This window comes from Macaca fascicularis, chromosome 3 (genome assembly GCF_037993035.2).
Source record: "Macaca fascicularis isolate 582-1 chromosome 3, T2T-MFA8v1.1".
NCBI classification, from domain to species: Eukaryota; Metazoa; Chordata; class Mammalia; order Primates; family Cercopithecidae; genus Macaca; species Macaca fascicularis.
Genome location: NC_088377.1, coordinates 85,278,817 through 85,291,393, shown reverse-complemented (window position 1 = coordinate 85,291,393; position 12,577 = coordinate 85,278,817). Strand labels below are relative to the sequence as shown.

Genomic DNA, 12,577 nt, shown 5'->3' with positions numbered 1-12,577 from the left:
GCTGCAGAATTGGTATCCTGCCGGCAGGTCTGCCACGGTGAAGGGTTGTAGTGTATTTGCTTGTACCTAAGTATGTGAACCATGCTTGGGATTTTCTTTCTGTCAGCTGTGTATTGGGAACCCTTTCTGAGGCTGTGGGTGCAATTTACGGGAGAGGCTTCAGAACAGCTCTGCTAGGCAGTGTTTGGGTTTGGGCCACCTGTTCCTGCAGCTGGCACTCTTAGCACAGTCTTGTAGTAAGAACGTGAATGTGTACTGTTGTCCATCCTACATGAACATCAGCAGTTCCTGATAGTTTTGAAGAGGAAGTGTTTACCGCATCAATAGCTACAAACCATGTACCCAAGATTATTTATTCACTTGAGTAAAGATTCCATTTAGCTCAGTTTGTGGCAGTCTACAGTCATCTACCACAGTTTACCCACCATAATTTCTATAGGAGCCAGACTGGGCATGAGATGGGGACCCCTACCCTGCATCATTTACGTTTTCAAGAGCAGCATTAATTTGCTTTTCCCGCTGGGAAATGATACTGTTTTTGATTTACTATGGCCAGGGGTCAGGGGTCAGGACAAATTTCAGGGGCTTCCAAATGGCCTTTTCTACTTCAATAGCACTTATTCTTTAGATCAGAGGACCAATAGGAGGATTCTACAAAGTGCTAAGTATGTCCGTTTCTCTTGTATTACGTCTCTTATATTCAGGGAAGTGGGCAGATGGCCACCAGTTGAATCTTTATCCAGTGGATGCACTTTGAGGTGTACCTGGCTGGGCTTCATGTATTATCTGACTCCCATGTGTTCCTACTCTGTGGAGGACCTTGTTGACAGTTTGGGTCCCTAAGTATCAGCATCGTCTCAGACCCTCTATTTCAAAAACCTCTGAAGACTTTCAGTTCCCATGGTACTTTTACGCAGGTGAATGAAGTCCCTTTGGGGAGAGCTGGGGAAATCACTGGGGCATGTACTTGCCTTGGTGTTGCAGATTGACTCCCACGCAGGCTTGGTCTTTCCTTCAGTCAGTGTGTCTGAGTTTGAGAGCTGCTCCAGATCTAGAAACGGAGTCAGGGATTGATACTTTGCATTGCAGAAGCTCACCTTAGCCTTCTGCTTCTTCCGTTTTGATTTTTCTTATGTATATATATTAAGCAGCACCCTTGTTGGCTTCGTATCTCTCCTGCCCGTGGAAACTCCAGCATTCTGTGAGCTGTCTCCATAGATCCCTGCATGGAGCCCAGGCTCCCCTGGCTGCTATTTTGACCTTGCTGCCTGTTACTGGCTGACACCTACACCTGCTCTATGCGAGTCAGTGCTGTTCCGTGGCTTCTGCTAGGGGGGGTCTTGTTATCCCCTTGCTCCTGGGGAGCCCAGTTCTGTACAAGCACACCTGATGGTTAGCTTCCCCTTCAGAGGCTGACCAGCACAGAGCTTCTCAGTGATGCCCGTGGTCCTTCTGCACACTCATTAGTGCCATGGTTGATGGAATGCCATCATGTTCTCCTGAGGGACATGGGCCGCTGGTGGGCTTTCCTGTCATTTTGTAGGTCAATTGTAGTATGTCCACTTCCCCGAGCCTTTCGATACCTGGATCCACTTTGCCGCAGCAGTCCCACGATCTCTGCTTTAATATGAGCCATCACTTATGCTGAACTTGAAGAGCCTGCCAGCAGTATCTGAGAACGGCCTCTGGACGCCCCCCTCAGGATGTTAAATGCTGTGTTATAGTATGTGCCCTAGTAGAGAAGATCTCCCATTCAGCTTAATATTCTGTCCCCCTGGATCCAACACCTTGAGGTCCTCTCCCAGGTGCATTCCCCAGCTCTGTCAGAACTCGTTAGGCACATCCTGTAGCGAGTCCTAGCCATGAAAAGTGGACAGGGCAGATTCTGGGGAGAGCAAGCATTATCTCATGAGATTCCCATTTCATTTGAGGCCTATGTGTTATATGCAAGCAAGGAGTGTGTCGGGGGCTTCTGTCGTACAACAAAAGGGGATAGGTCACTTCTGTAGGCATAGTTTTAAGAAGAATTTGAGGACTAAGTTTCTCAAAGGCATTTACCCAGCTATCCCCATCCCAAATCTCAGAATCCTGTTCCTTCCCTGTCAGGGCCCAGACCCTGCCATGGGAACCTTATCAATCAAGGCCAATAAAGAGAAGTTATGGGGAGACTGATTTGGTATCAATATTAAAAACAAAAACAAACAAACAAAACACTTCCATTGTATCTTGTCAGAAGTTATTTTTAGAAGAACTTTCTGTTTAGAGCCAATTCCCCTACCCCAACCTCTAGACAAGGTGCTTGAGGAGGGGGTGAGCCTGCCAGCATGGAGCTGTGTGGTTGGCAGTCAGGCAAGGGTGTGTGAGAGGCTGCCTGGCCATACCGTCTTCTTTCACTAATCTCAGAACTAATGAACTAATGGAGCTGATGGCTGGCTGGTCAGATGTCCCCTTGCTCTCTCACTGCTTCACCATGGTCCTCTCTCTCGTAGCTGTGCTCTTGGCTTTCTGGGACAGTGGGTGTAGGCTGGGCATGGCATTACCATAGGGGCACTGGGTGTTGGCCAGGGGACACCCAGGAGACAGGGTTTCCCATGGCAGATGGGGAGCCCATTGTGAGAACTGTCCAGGAGGCATACATACTGTGTCCTATTCAGATATTAGAACAAGGATTAGAGCTGTACTTTTTCTTTACTGATAAAAGTTGTTTTACTAATATAAATATTTCACAGTGAAAGAAATCTCAAATGAGTAAAGGTTTATCCCTATAGGAAAAAAGTAGAATCGTGAATCCCCTTTAGAGATCTGTGAGCCTGAGTTTTTGAAGCATCATGGCCAGATTTTGGGTAACACCAAAGAAAAGCAAGATAGTGATGGTGATGTCGTGTCACCTCAGCCACAGGGAGGCCAGGGAGAATTCCTGTACAATTCTGTAAACTTAATTCCGGGTACTTTTGTTTCAGCAAAGCACTTGACATATGACCCCATCGTAGTCAATATTTTTTATTACCCTTTTGAGAACAGAGAATAATATTTGTGGATGATGCAAAACTAGGAGGGATAGCAAATGAAATTATTGAATAAAACTAATAACATGAAATTTTTATTGTGGTAAAATATACATAAGATATATTATCAGCCAGGCCGGGTGGCTCACGCCTATAATCCCAGCACTTTGGGCGGCTAAGGCGGGTGGATCACGAGGTCAGGAGTTCAAGACCAGCCTGGCCAAGATGGTGAAACCCCGTCTCTACTAAAAATACAAAAAAATTAGCCGGGTGTGGTGACGGGTGCCTGTAATCCCAGCTATTTGGGAGGCTGAGGCAGATAACTGCTTGAACCCGGGAGGCGGAGGTTGCATTGAACTGAGATCGCACCACTGTACTCCAGCTTGGGTGACAAAGTGAGACTCCATCTCAAAAAAAAAAAAAAAAGATATACTGTCTTAATCATTTTCAAGTATAGAGTTCAATGGCATAAAATCAATTCACACTGTTGTGCAACCATCAGCACTATCCATCTCCAGAGCTTCCCATCAGCTCTTACTGAAACCATGTTCCCATTAGACAATGCCTCTCCATCCCCCTCCCACAGCTCCTGGCAACCACTGCTTTACTTTTTGTCTCTATGATTTGACTACTCTAGGTATCTTATGTGAGTGGAATCATACAATATTTGTCCCTTTGTGACTGGCTTATTTCACTTAGCACAGTGTCCTTTTGTGACTGGCTTATTTCACTTACCACATGTAGCATGTGTCAGCATTTCCGTTGCTTTTAAGGCTGAACAATATTTCGTTGTATGTATAGACCACATTCTATTTATTCACTTATCTGTCAATGAACATTTGAGTTGTTTCTTGCTTTAGTTGATTGTGAATCATGCTGCTGCTATGAACATGGGTGTACAAATGTCTTTTCAAGCCACTGCTTTTATTTTGTGTATATACCCAGAAGTGGAATTACTGAATCATATGCTTATTCCATGTTTAATTTTTTTGAGGAACCACCATATTGCTTTTCACAGGAGTATCATTTTACATTCCCACCAGTAATGCACAGGGTTTCAATATCTCCATATCTTTGCCAACAATATCTCCATATCTTTTTTAAATAGCTGTCTAGGCCGGGTGTGGTGGCTCATGCCCGTAATCCTAGCACTTTGGGAGGCCGAGGCAGGAGGATCAGTTGAGCTCAGGAGTTCAAGACCAGCCTAGGCAACATAGTGAGACCCCACCCCTGTCACTATTAAAAAAAAAGTAGCCATCCTAGTGGGTGTGAAGTGGTATTTCATTATGGTTTTGATTTGCATTTCCCTAATAACTATTGATGTTGAAAATCTTTTCTTAGGCTTGGCTTATTGGCCATCTGTGTATCTTTAGAGAAATGTCAAGTCATTTGCCCAGTTTTTAATAGTGTGAGCTACCATGACCAGCCTAATTTTCTTATTTTTAGTAGAGACTGGGTTTCACCATGTTGGTCACGCTAGTCTTGAACTCCTGACCTCAGGTGATCCTCCTGTCTTGGCCTCCCAAAATCCTGGGATTGTAGGCATGAGCACCGCCTCTGCCACAATGATTGATATTTGAACAATGAATCAGCCTTGCACACCTGGGATAAATCCCGCTTGATCGTGGTATATAATTATTAATACATTATTGGATTCAGTTTGCTAATATTTTATTTAAAACTTTTCGCCAGGCATGGTGGCTCATGCCTGTAATCCCAGCACTTCGGGAGGCCAAGGCAGGAGGATCACTTGAGCCTAGGAGTTTGAGACTAGCCTAGGCAATGTGGTGAAACCCTGTCTCTTAAAAAAAAAAGAAGAAAAAAGAAAAAACAAAAAATACAGGCTAGGTGCGGTGGCTCATGCCTGTATTCCCAGCACTTTTGAAGGCCGAGGTGGGCGGATCAGTTGAGCTCAGGAGTTCGAGACCAGACTGGGCAACATGGCAAAACCCTGTCTGCCTCTACAAAAAATACAAAAATTAGCTGGGCCTGGTGGCATGTGCCTGTAGTCTCACCTACTGGTGGGAGGATCGCTTCAGCCTGGGAGGTTGAGGCTGCAGTGAGCTGTGATCGTGCCACTGCACTCCAGCCTGGGTGACAGAGCAAGACCCTGTCTCAAAAATGTATGTGTGTGTATATGTATTTATTTTAATGGTTACCTTAGGGTTTACAATATACATTCACAACTAATCAAAATCCACTTTCAAATAATGCTGTGCTGCTTCACAGGTAGTACAAATACCTTGTAACCAAGTATTCCCAATTCACTCGTCCTGCTGCTTATAACATTGCTGTCATTTATTTCATTTATCTTTAGGCTACAGTCACCCAATACACAAATTTTATTTTGAACAAACTGTTAATGTGTTAGAGCAATTAAAATTTAAAAAAATACTAATTTTACCTACCTTTATTTCTTCTCTGATGCTTTTCCCCTTTACATAGATCAGAGTTTCTGACTATATCATTTTCATTCTCTCTGAAGAAGTTCTTTTAACTTTTCTTGAAATGTTAAATCCCTGAGTTATTGTTTTTCTGAGAAAAATCATTTATCTTTCACTTCTGAAGGGTAATTTCACTGGATACAGAATCAAATAGTTCCCTCTCTCTTCTTGCTTGAATGGTTCCTGAAGAGAAGTCCAGTGTGATTCTTTTTCTTGCCATTTTATAGGTAGGGTGTTTTTTTCCTGTGGAAAAAATCCCCAGATTTCTGCAGAAGAGATAGTCTTCCTTTCTGATTTTCTTTTTGTCTTTCATTTCTGCAATTTGATGTGATTTGCCTCAGTGTAGATTCCCTGCTTTTTACCGTTTCATGTTCTCTGACCTCATTGGATCTGTGGGTGGGTGTCTGACATTAGTTGGGGAACTTCTCAGCTCTCATTACTCCAAATAGTTATTGTGTTCTTTTCTTTCTCTTGATATCCTCATTGCACATATGTTACACCTTTTGTAACTGTCCCACAGTTCTTGCATATTCTGTTTTCTTTCTTTCATTCTTTTTTCCCTTTGATTTTCACGTTTGGAGGTTTCTGTTGATGTATTCTTAAGCTCAGAGACTCTCTCCTTGGCTGTGTCCAGCCTCTTGAGCTTGTCGAAGGCAGTCCCCATTGCTGTTACAGGACTTTGCTTTCTGGCATTTCCTACTGATACTTGCTTAGCGTTTCCAGCTCTGCTTATGCTGCCTGTCTGTCCTTACATGATGTCTACTTTTTCCATTAGAGCCATTACCATATTAATCGTAGTTGTTTTAAATTCCCAATCTGGTAGTTCCCAAATCTCCACCATGTCTGAGTCTGTTTCTGATATGAGGAACTTAGGCATCAGGTTAATAGGCCTTAGTGTGAGGTATGTTTGTCTGGCTGGGAGTTGGGCTGTGTTTACTGTTTGCTGCCCTTGTAGATGCTGGGGGATAAAATCTCTTGTGTGTCCTTGTTTTTGTGTTCCATTGTTTTTGGGTTTTCTTCAAGGTTCCTTCTTAAATAGAGTCTGAGGCTTGCAGTTCTTATAGGTGTGCATCCCTGTTACTACACAGGGGTCCTGTTGATGTGGCTTTCAGGGGAGAGAAAGTGTTCTGTAGTCCTGGAATTAGGTCTCAGTGTTTTAGTGAGCCTATGTCCCTGGGCCGTGGCCTTCACATGTGCTTCTTAGTTTTGTTTTTTTCCTCCCCGTTAGGAGAGACATAAACGATAGAGGAGGCAGGAATTGGGTGTTTCCTTACCCCTAGGTGGTTAGGCTCTGGTAAAATAGTTTTCCTTGAGGAAGGGCCTTTGTTAAGGATAACAGAATGCTCTGGTCATTCCTTTTTCTTTTCTTTTTTTCTTTCTTCTTTTTTTTTTTTTTTGAGATGACCTCTGAGCCCTTTATATGTTGGTTGGAAAACTGGAGTGCTGTGGCACCATCATGACTCACTGCAGCTTCGACCTCCTGGGCTCAAATGATCTTCCCACCTCAGCCTCCTGAGTAGCTGGCACCACAGGCACGCCGCCATGCCCAACTATTTTGTTGTTGTTGTAGAGATAGGGTCTCACCATGTTTCCCAGGCTGGTCTCAAACTCCTGACCTCAAGCAAACCTCCCGCCTTGGCCATCCAAAGTCCTGGGATTATGGGCATGAGCCACCACACCTGGCCTGGTTATACTTTTAAATGATGTATTTTCCCTCCTTCTGCCAGAGTATGAGGAGATGTTTCTCCAGTCACCCTGACAGCCTGGTGGGACTCCTAGTGGTAAAACTCAGACTGGTATGGGGACCTCCCCAGTGACTGTTCCCCTGGAGTTTTTGTCTCATACTGGTCCATGCGCAGTCTCTGTCATTTATCAGTTCCCCTTTCCTCTCCGCTGGTGCTGGCTCTAAGGTTTCTGCTGCGTAATGAGCTGTGATTCTTAGCATTGCATATCTGTCTCTCCATCTTTGGGGTTATTGTTTTTTCATGTGACCTCAATTATCTGATGGATCTAAGAACAGTCATTGATTGTAAGTTTGCCAGCTTTCTTGTTGTGAGGATGGGAGTGATGACTTCTGAGCCCTTTACAAGCTGGACAAGAAATTGGAAAGTCCCATTTCATTCTTTTTTAATAGAGAACTTAACTGTGTGAAGTAATGAGCAACTGAAAAATGTTGAGTGCAAGAAGCCTGTTCTTGGGAAGAATTGGCAACCCATTTTAAAAAACAGAAACATTAAAAATGTTATGGTGGTTGGTAAGATACAGGCAGGAGCACAGCAGGTACAGTGCTGCTGCCCACCGCCTTCTGCACCTGAGGCCCTGTGTCATGGAGGTTTGCTAAGCTAAGTGCCTCACAGCCATGTGTGACCAAAAAAACCTGTTTACTAAATGTTTTAGTCTGTTTTGTGCTGCTATAACAAATACCACAGACTGGGAAATTTATAATGAATAGAAATTTCTAGGCTGGGCATGGTGCCTCACACCTGTAATCCCAGCACTTTGGGAGGCTGCGGTGAGCAGATTGCTTAAGTCTAAGAGTTCAAGACCAGCCTGGGCTACATGGCAAAACCCTATCTCTACAAAAATTAGCCAGGTGTGGCGGCACACCCCTGTAGTCCCAGCTACTCAGGAGGCTAAGGTGGGACAATTGCTTTGAGCCTGGGAGGCGGAGGTTGCAGTGAGCCAAGATCACGCCTCTTCACCCCAGCCTGTGTTACAGAGTGAGACCCTGTCTCAAAAAAAAAAAGAAAAAAAAATCGTTTAGTTCTGGGGGCTAGGAGGTTTAACGTTGAAGGGCACAGCTGGTGAGGGGCTGCATCTGCATCTTATGTTATCCCAGGGCGAAAGGTGGAAGGGCAGGAGAGGGAAGGGGGTCAAATTCATCCTTTTATCAGGAACCTGCTCCTGAGATAACAAACCCCCTCCCAGGATAACAGCATTAATCTGCTCACAAGGGCAGAGCTCTTGTTGCCTAATCAGCTCTTTTTTTTTTTTTTTTTTTTTGAGACGGAGTTTTGCTCTTGTTGCCCAGGCTGGAGTGTAATGGTGCAGTGTCGGCTCACTGCAACCTCCGCCTCCCGGGTTCAAACAATTCTCCTGCCTCAGCCTCCCGAGTAGCTAGGATTATAGGCATGATCCACCACGTCCAGCTAATTTTGTATTTTTAGTAGAGACAGGGTTTCCCCATGTTGGTCAGGCTGGTCTCGAACTCCCGACCTCAGGTGATCCACCCGCCTTGGCCTCCCAAAGTGCTGGGATTACAGGCCTAAGCCACCGCACCCAGCCTAATCACCTCTTAAAGGCCCCACCCTTAACACTGTTGCATTTGGGGACTAAGTTTCCAGCACATGCTTTTTGGGGGACACTTTGAAACCATAGCACTTCATTTTTCTATTTATGCTCATTTCTCAGCTGCGTTGACCTTTGCAATTGAGTAAGTTTATTTTTTAGTGAAGTTGTGCATGGTGCCATTGTTTTCAGTTTCCCCAGCAGTGACTAGAAAACACTGGCCATCCCTGTTTTAGAATACGGATTCTACCAAAACTAGTAGTTTTGGTACTAGTAGTTTGGGATGTCCATTGCAGGACTTTTGATGATGACCTTCACTGTAGAATAGTAGGAGATGGGGCAGCACTGTCCTCAGCCAGTAGAGATTTCTGTAAGAACCCAGGACTCTCTTCCTAGAGTTGGCCCTCCACGCGAGCCAGATTGGAGACCCATGGGCCTGGTGGCTTGAGTATGAAGCACTTGGTTTGTGCTCTCGGCGGTAGTGATGGTGGTGTTGGCTCAGCTCCCATTTCTCATGGCATTTTTTTTCTTCACTTTCTTTCAGTATTTAGGTCAGTTAACGTCCATACCAGGATACCTGAATCCCTCCAGTAGGACTGAAATCCTGCATTTCATAGACAATGCAAAGGTAACCCTATCCTCTTAACCCTGTGCACTAGCCCTCAGCCCCCACCAGCCCTTGGTCCCTGTACACTTGGCCTCGTGGCTGTGAGGAATGAGCCAGTCTCATCACATTATGGGTACACTTGGCTCTTGGCCATAAAGACTATTCCTTAGTATGGACATTAACTTGATTCTCGAGACTTGCTCCATGTGATTTTGGGCTGTTTCCAGAATTTACATTTTCAAGATATTTCAAACCACGTGCCGTAAGTCCGAATCTGAAGGCAGTTCCAGAAGAATCTCCCAAATGGTTTGAACACATTGGTGTCCCTGGAATAAGCACTGTTCTGAGGGGAATAACACTGACCTTATTCACTCAGCATTTGTCACATGTATGACATCGGCCAGCACAATATTCTCAGGAGAAGAGCCCCATGCCGGTTGACAGCTGAGTCTGCATTTCTGACGCCCTGTGGTTCTTTCCAGAGAGCCCACCAGCTTCCGGGACACTTGACTCAGGAGCACGATGCCGTGCTCAGCCTGTCTGCATACAACGTCAAGCTGGCCTGGAGGGACGGGGAGGATATCATCCTCAGGGTGCCCATCCATGACATCGCCGCCGTCTCCTATGTTCGGGATGACGCCGCGCACCTGGTGGTCCTGAAGACAGGTACAGGAGGTCAGGGGTCAGGAGGGTCCTTGTCCTAAGGAGTGCATGTGTGAATTTTATGAACTTCTGGAGACAGTTTTTGCAGCTTTGTGTTGGGTGCTGCTGTTTGTCATGACCAATAGTTGGCTTTCCTGTCTCTGAGATCAGCCAGAAGAGGGCTTGAGATCAGTTACCAGACACTGGGAGTCACTGGCACACTAAGAGCCTTTGGGGACTCAACAATACTGGGATACAATATTTAGGACTGGTATCCTGTTCCTCTGCCCGGCGGGGCTCCTATTGACTCCCACTGGGTACACTGGAGTTGCCTCTCTGCCTAGGTGTGGTGGATCCTAGAGAGAACGCAGTGGGTAGGGACCTCACCTCAGCTTGACTGACATTTTGAGCTCTGCACAGTGTCCTTAAAGCAGGGACAGCAAAGATGAGACCCAGACCTCGCAGGAGTTCTTGGTCGTAGAGGTTACTCTTTGTGTGTCCTTGCTGCCTGCTGCTTTCACAATGGGATAGAATTGGGCAGAATGTTATTTTTGGCTGTGGTGAGTACAGTGATGCCTCACTGGACCCCATCCCAAGCTGCCTATTAATTTCCAGTGGCTTCCAGCCCAGGCATTCATGCCACTGAGGATGAGGGGAGAGACCATGGTTCACCCTCCCTGTATTTTGCCCCTCCCAGTCCTGAGTTTTAAAGCTGGCGTTGCGGTAGGGACAGTATCCTGGGTTCCTTGGATCTCTGCTGGTGACTGGGTTGATCCCAAAGCCTTTCATTTCCCAAGGTCCAGTGGCAGGGTGTGAAGAGGTCACAGTGGGTCTGCTTAGACCACACACTGTGTTTGAGGTAGCAGAGAGGGGAAGTTGTTGTTCCGTTTAGGGTCAGTAGTTCATTGAGAATCTGGCGAGTGTGTTCATTATTGACCCCTTGAGCCATGAAGCTGCCAGCTTGAGTGCGCTCTTGAGATCCGTCCACAGAAAGCCTGTGAGTCTAGATGCTTGGAGTTGCTGTGGTCACAGACTACACAGGGAACACTGGCGGGGTTTATGAAGATGACTGTTGCTCTGCTTTGTTCTCTGTGTAGCAGTAGCTTAGACTTGCGTACATCCTCCCCAACACAGGCACACACCACACCTATACACATGTACGTTACTCACCCTGTCTGGCTGAGAAGGCTGGCTTGGTGGCTACTTCTAGCCATACTGTCCAACACCATGGTGACCCTCCTGTTTTTCTACCTTTGGACCCTGCAGGAGGCCTTAGGCCTGGGCCATCCTTAGGGACAAGGAGTGAGGAGACTGGTTTCTGACTGGCTTCCTGCAGGTATTTCAAGCTGGTAGGGAGGAGAGATAGGCCCCCCCTTTAATTCTTCTGCTGCATGACAGTTTCTCAGCTTTAATTATTAGAACACATTGCTAAAGGAAATGGATAACAGATTTTTTTAAATGGAGAGAGAATGAGCGCCATAGTGAGAAACTTTCCAAAAAATAGATGAAAAACAGGACCTCTGGTCTTTGAGAGAACTTTTGGTTTAAAGGAAGAGAGTGAATCCCTGGGTCCTGGGGGCCATCTTTTTTGTTTTTGCAGATGCACTGGAGCAGTTTTGTGTCTCCTGTGTTACATGAGGCATGCTGTGTTTATTTTGTAATTTTTAAAATATTTTAACTTTTTTTGTTAAGGATGAGGTCTCTCACTGTTGCCCAGGCTGGTCTTGAACTCCTGGCCTCAAGTAATCCTCCCGTCTTAGCCTCCCAAAGTGTTGGGACTACGGGCATGAGCCACTGCACTGAGCCGCCATGCTGTGTTTAGGATTAGGAATCCAGAGTTCTCAACATAAGAGACCAGCAGGTGAATAGCTAACGTTTACTTAGTGCCCGCTATGTGCAAGCAAGTCTCTGTGTCTCTTTGGACCAAAAGTACCCTGGTATTTGGGATAGCACAGGAACGGGGAAGTTAGGGGCCAGGTTAGCTGCAATAGGGTCCATGTGGCAGCAACTGCTTGGAGGGCGGTGACTTGAGTTGGTGCCAGATGAGGTAGGGTCACCCGTGCACCCACGGTAGCACTTCCTGGATGATACAGGAGAGGCATACAACTTGCTGCCTGCATCCTTAGGCTGCCCACCCTGCTGCTTTGAGAACTGCCACAGGTACACACCAGGGAGCCAACATTTAAAAAATGTTTAAAAGGTAGAGATTTCTTACCAAACTCATACCAAAAAAAGAAAAAAAGTAAAAGGAAACAAGTGAATTTTTTTTTTTTTTGAGACGGAGTTTTGCTCTGTCACCCAGGCTGGAGTGCAGTGGTGCGGTCTCGGCTCACTGCAAGCTCCACCTCCCGGGTTCACGCCATTCTCCTGCCTCAGCCTCCCGAGTAACTGGGACTACAGGCTCCCGCCACCACATCCAGCTAATTTTTTGTATTTTTAGTAGAGATGGGGTTTCACCATGTTGGCCAGGCTGGTCTTGAACTTCTGACCTCAGGCGATCCACCCGCCTCGGCCTCCCAAAGTGCTGGGATTACAGCCATGAGCCATCGCGCCTGGCCAATTATTTTCAATAATATATTTTATTTAGCCCT

The 12,577-nt window shown here is 45.9% G+C and overlaps 1 protein-coding gene across 23 annotated transcripts in view; it reads left to right on the top strand.

The window, feature by feature from the left end:
- The window catches only part of CCM2 (CCM2 scaffold protein), a 74,936-nt gene that overhangs the window by 53,400 nt on the left and 8,959 nt on the right, over positions 1-12,577 (top strand). For 16 of the 23 annotated variants that reach the window (XM_074035086.1, XM_005549657.5, XM_015447460.4 and 13 more), the window contains 2 exons: positions 9,282-9,365; positions 9,827-10,010. In XM_074035086.1, the coding sequence (XP_073891187.1) occupies positions 9,282-9,365; positions 9,827-10,010 (268 nt within the window). The remainder of the gene's footprint in view (positions 1-9,281; positions 9,366-9,826; positions 10,011-12,577) is intronic. The other 7 variants (XM_074035085.1, XM_074035080.1, XM_074035078.1 and 4 more) reach the window with 1 other exon arrangement.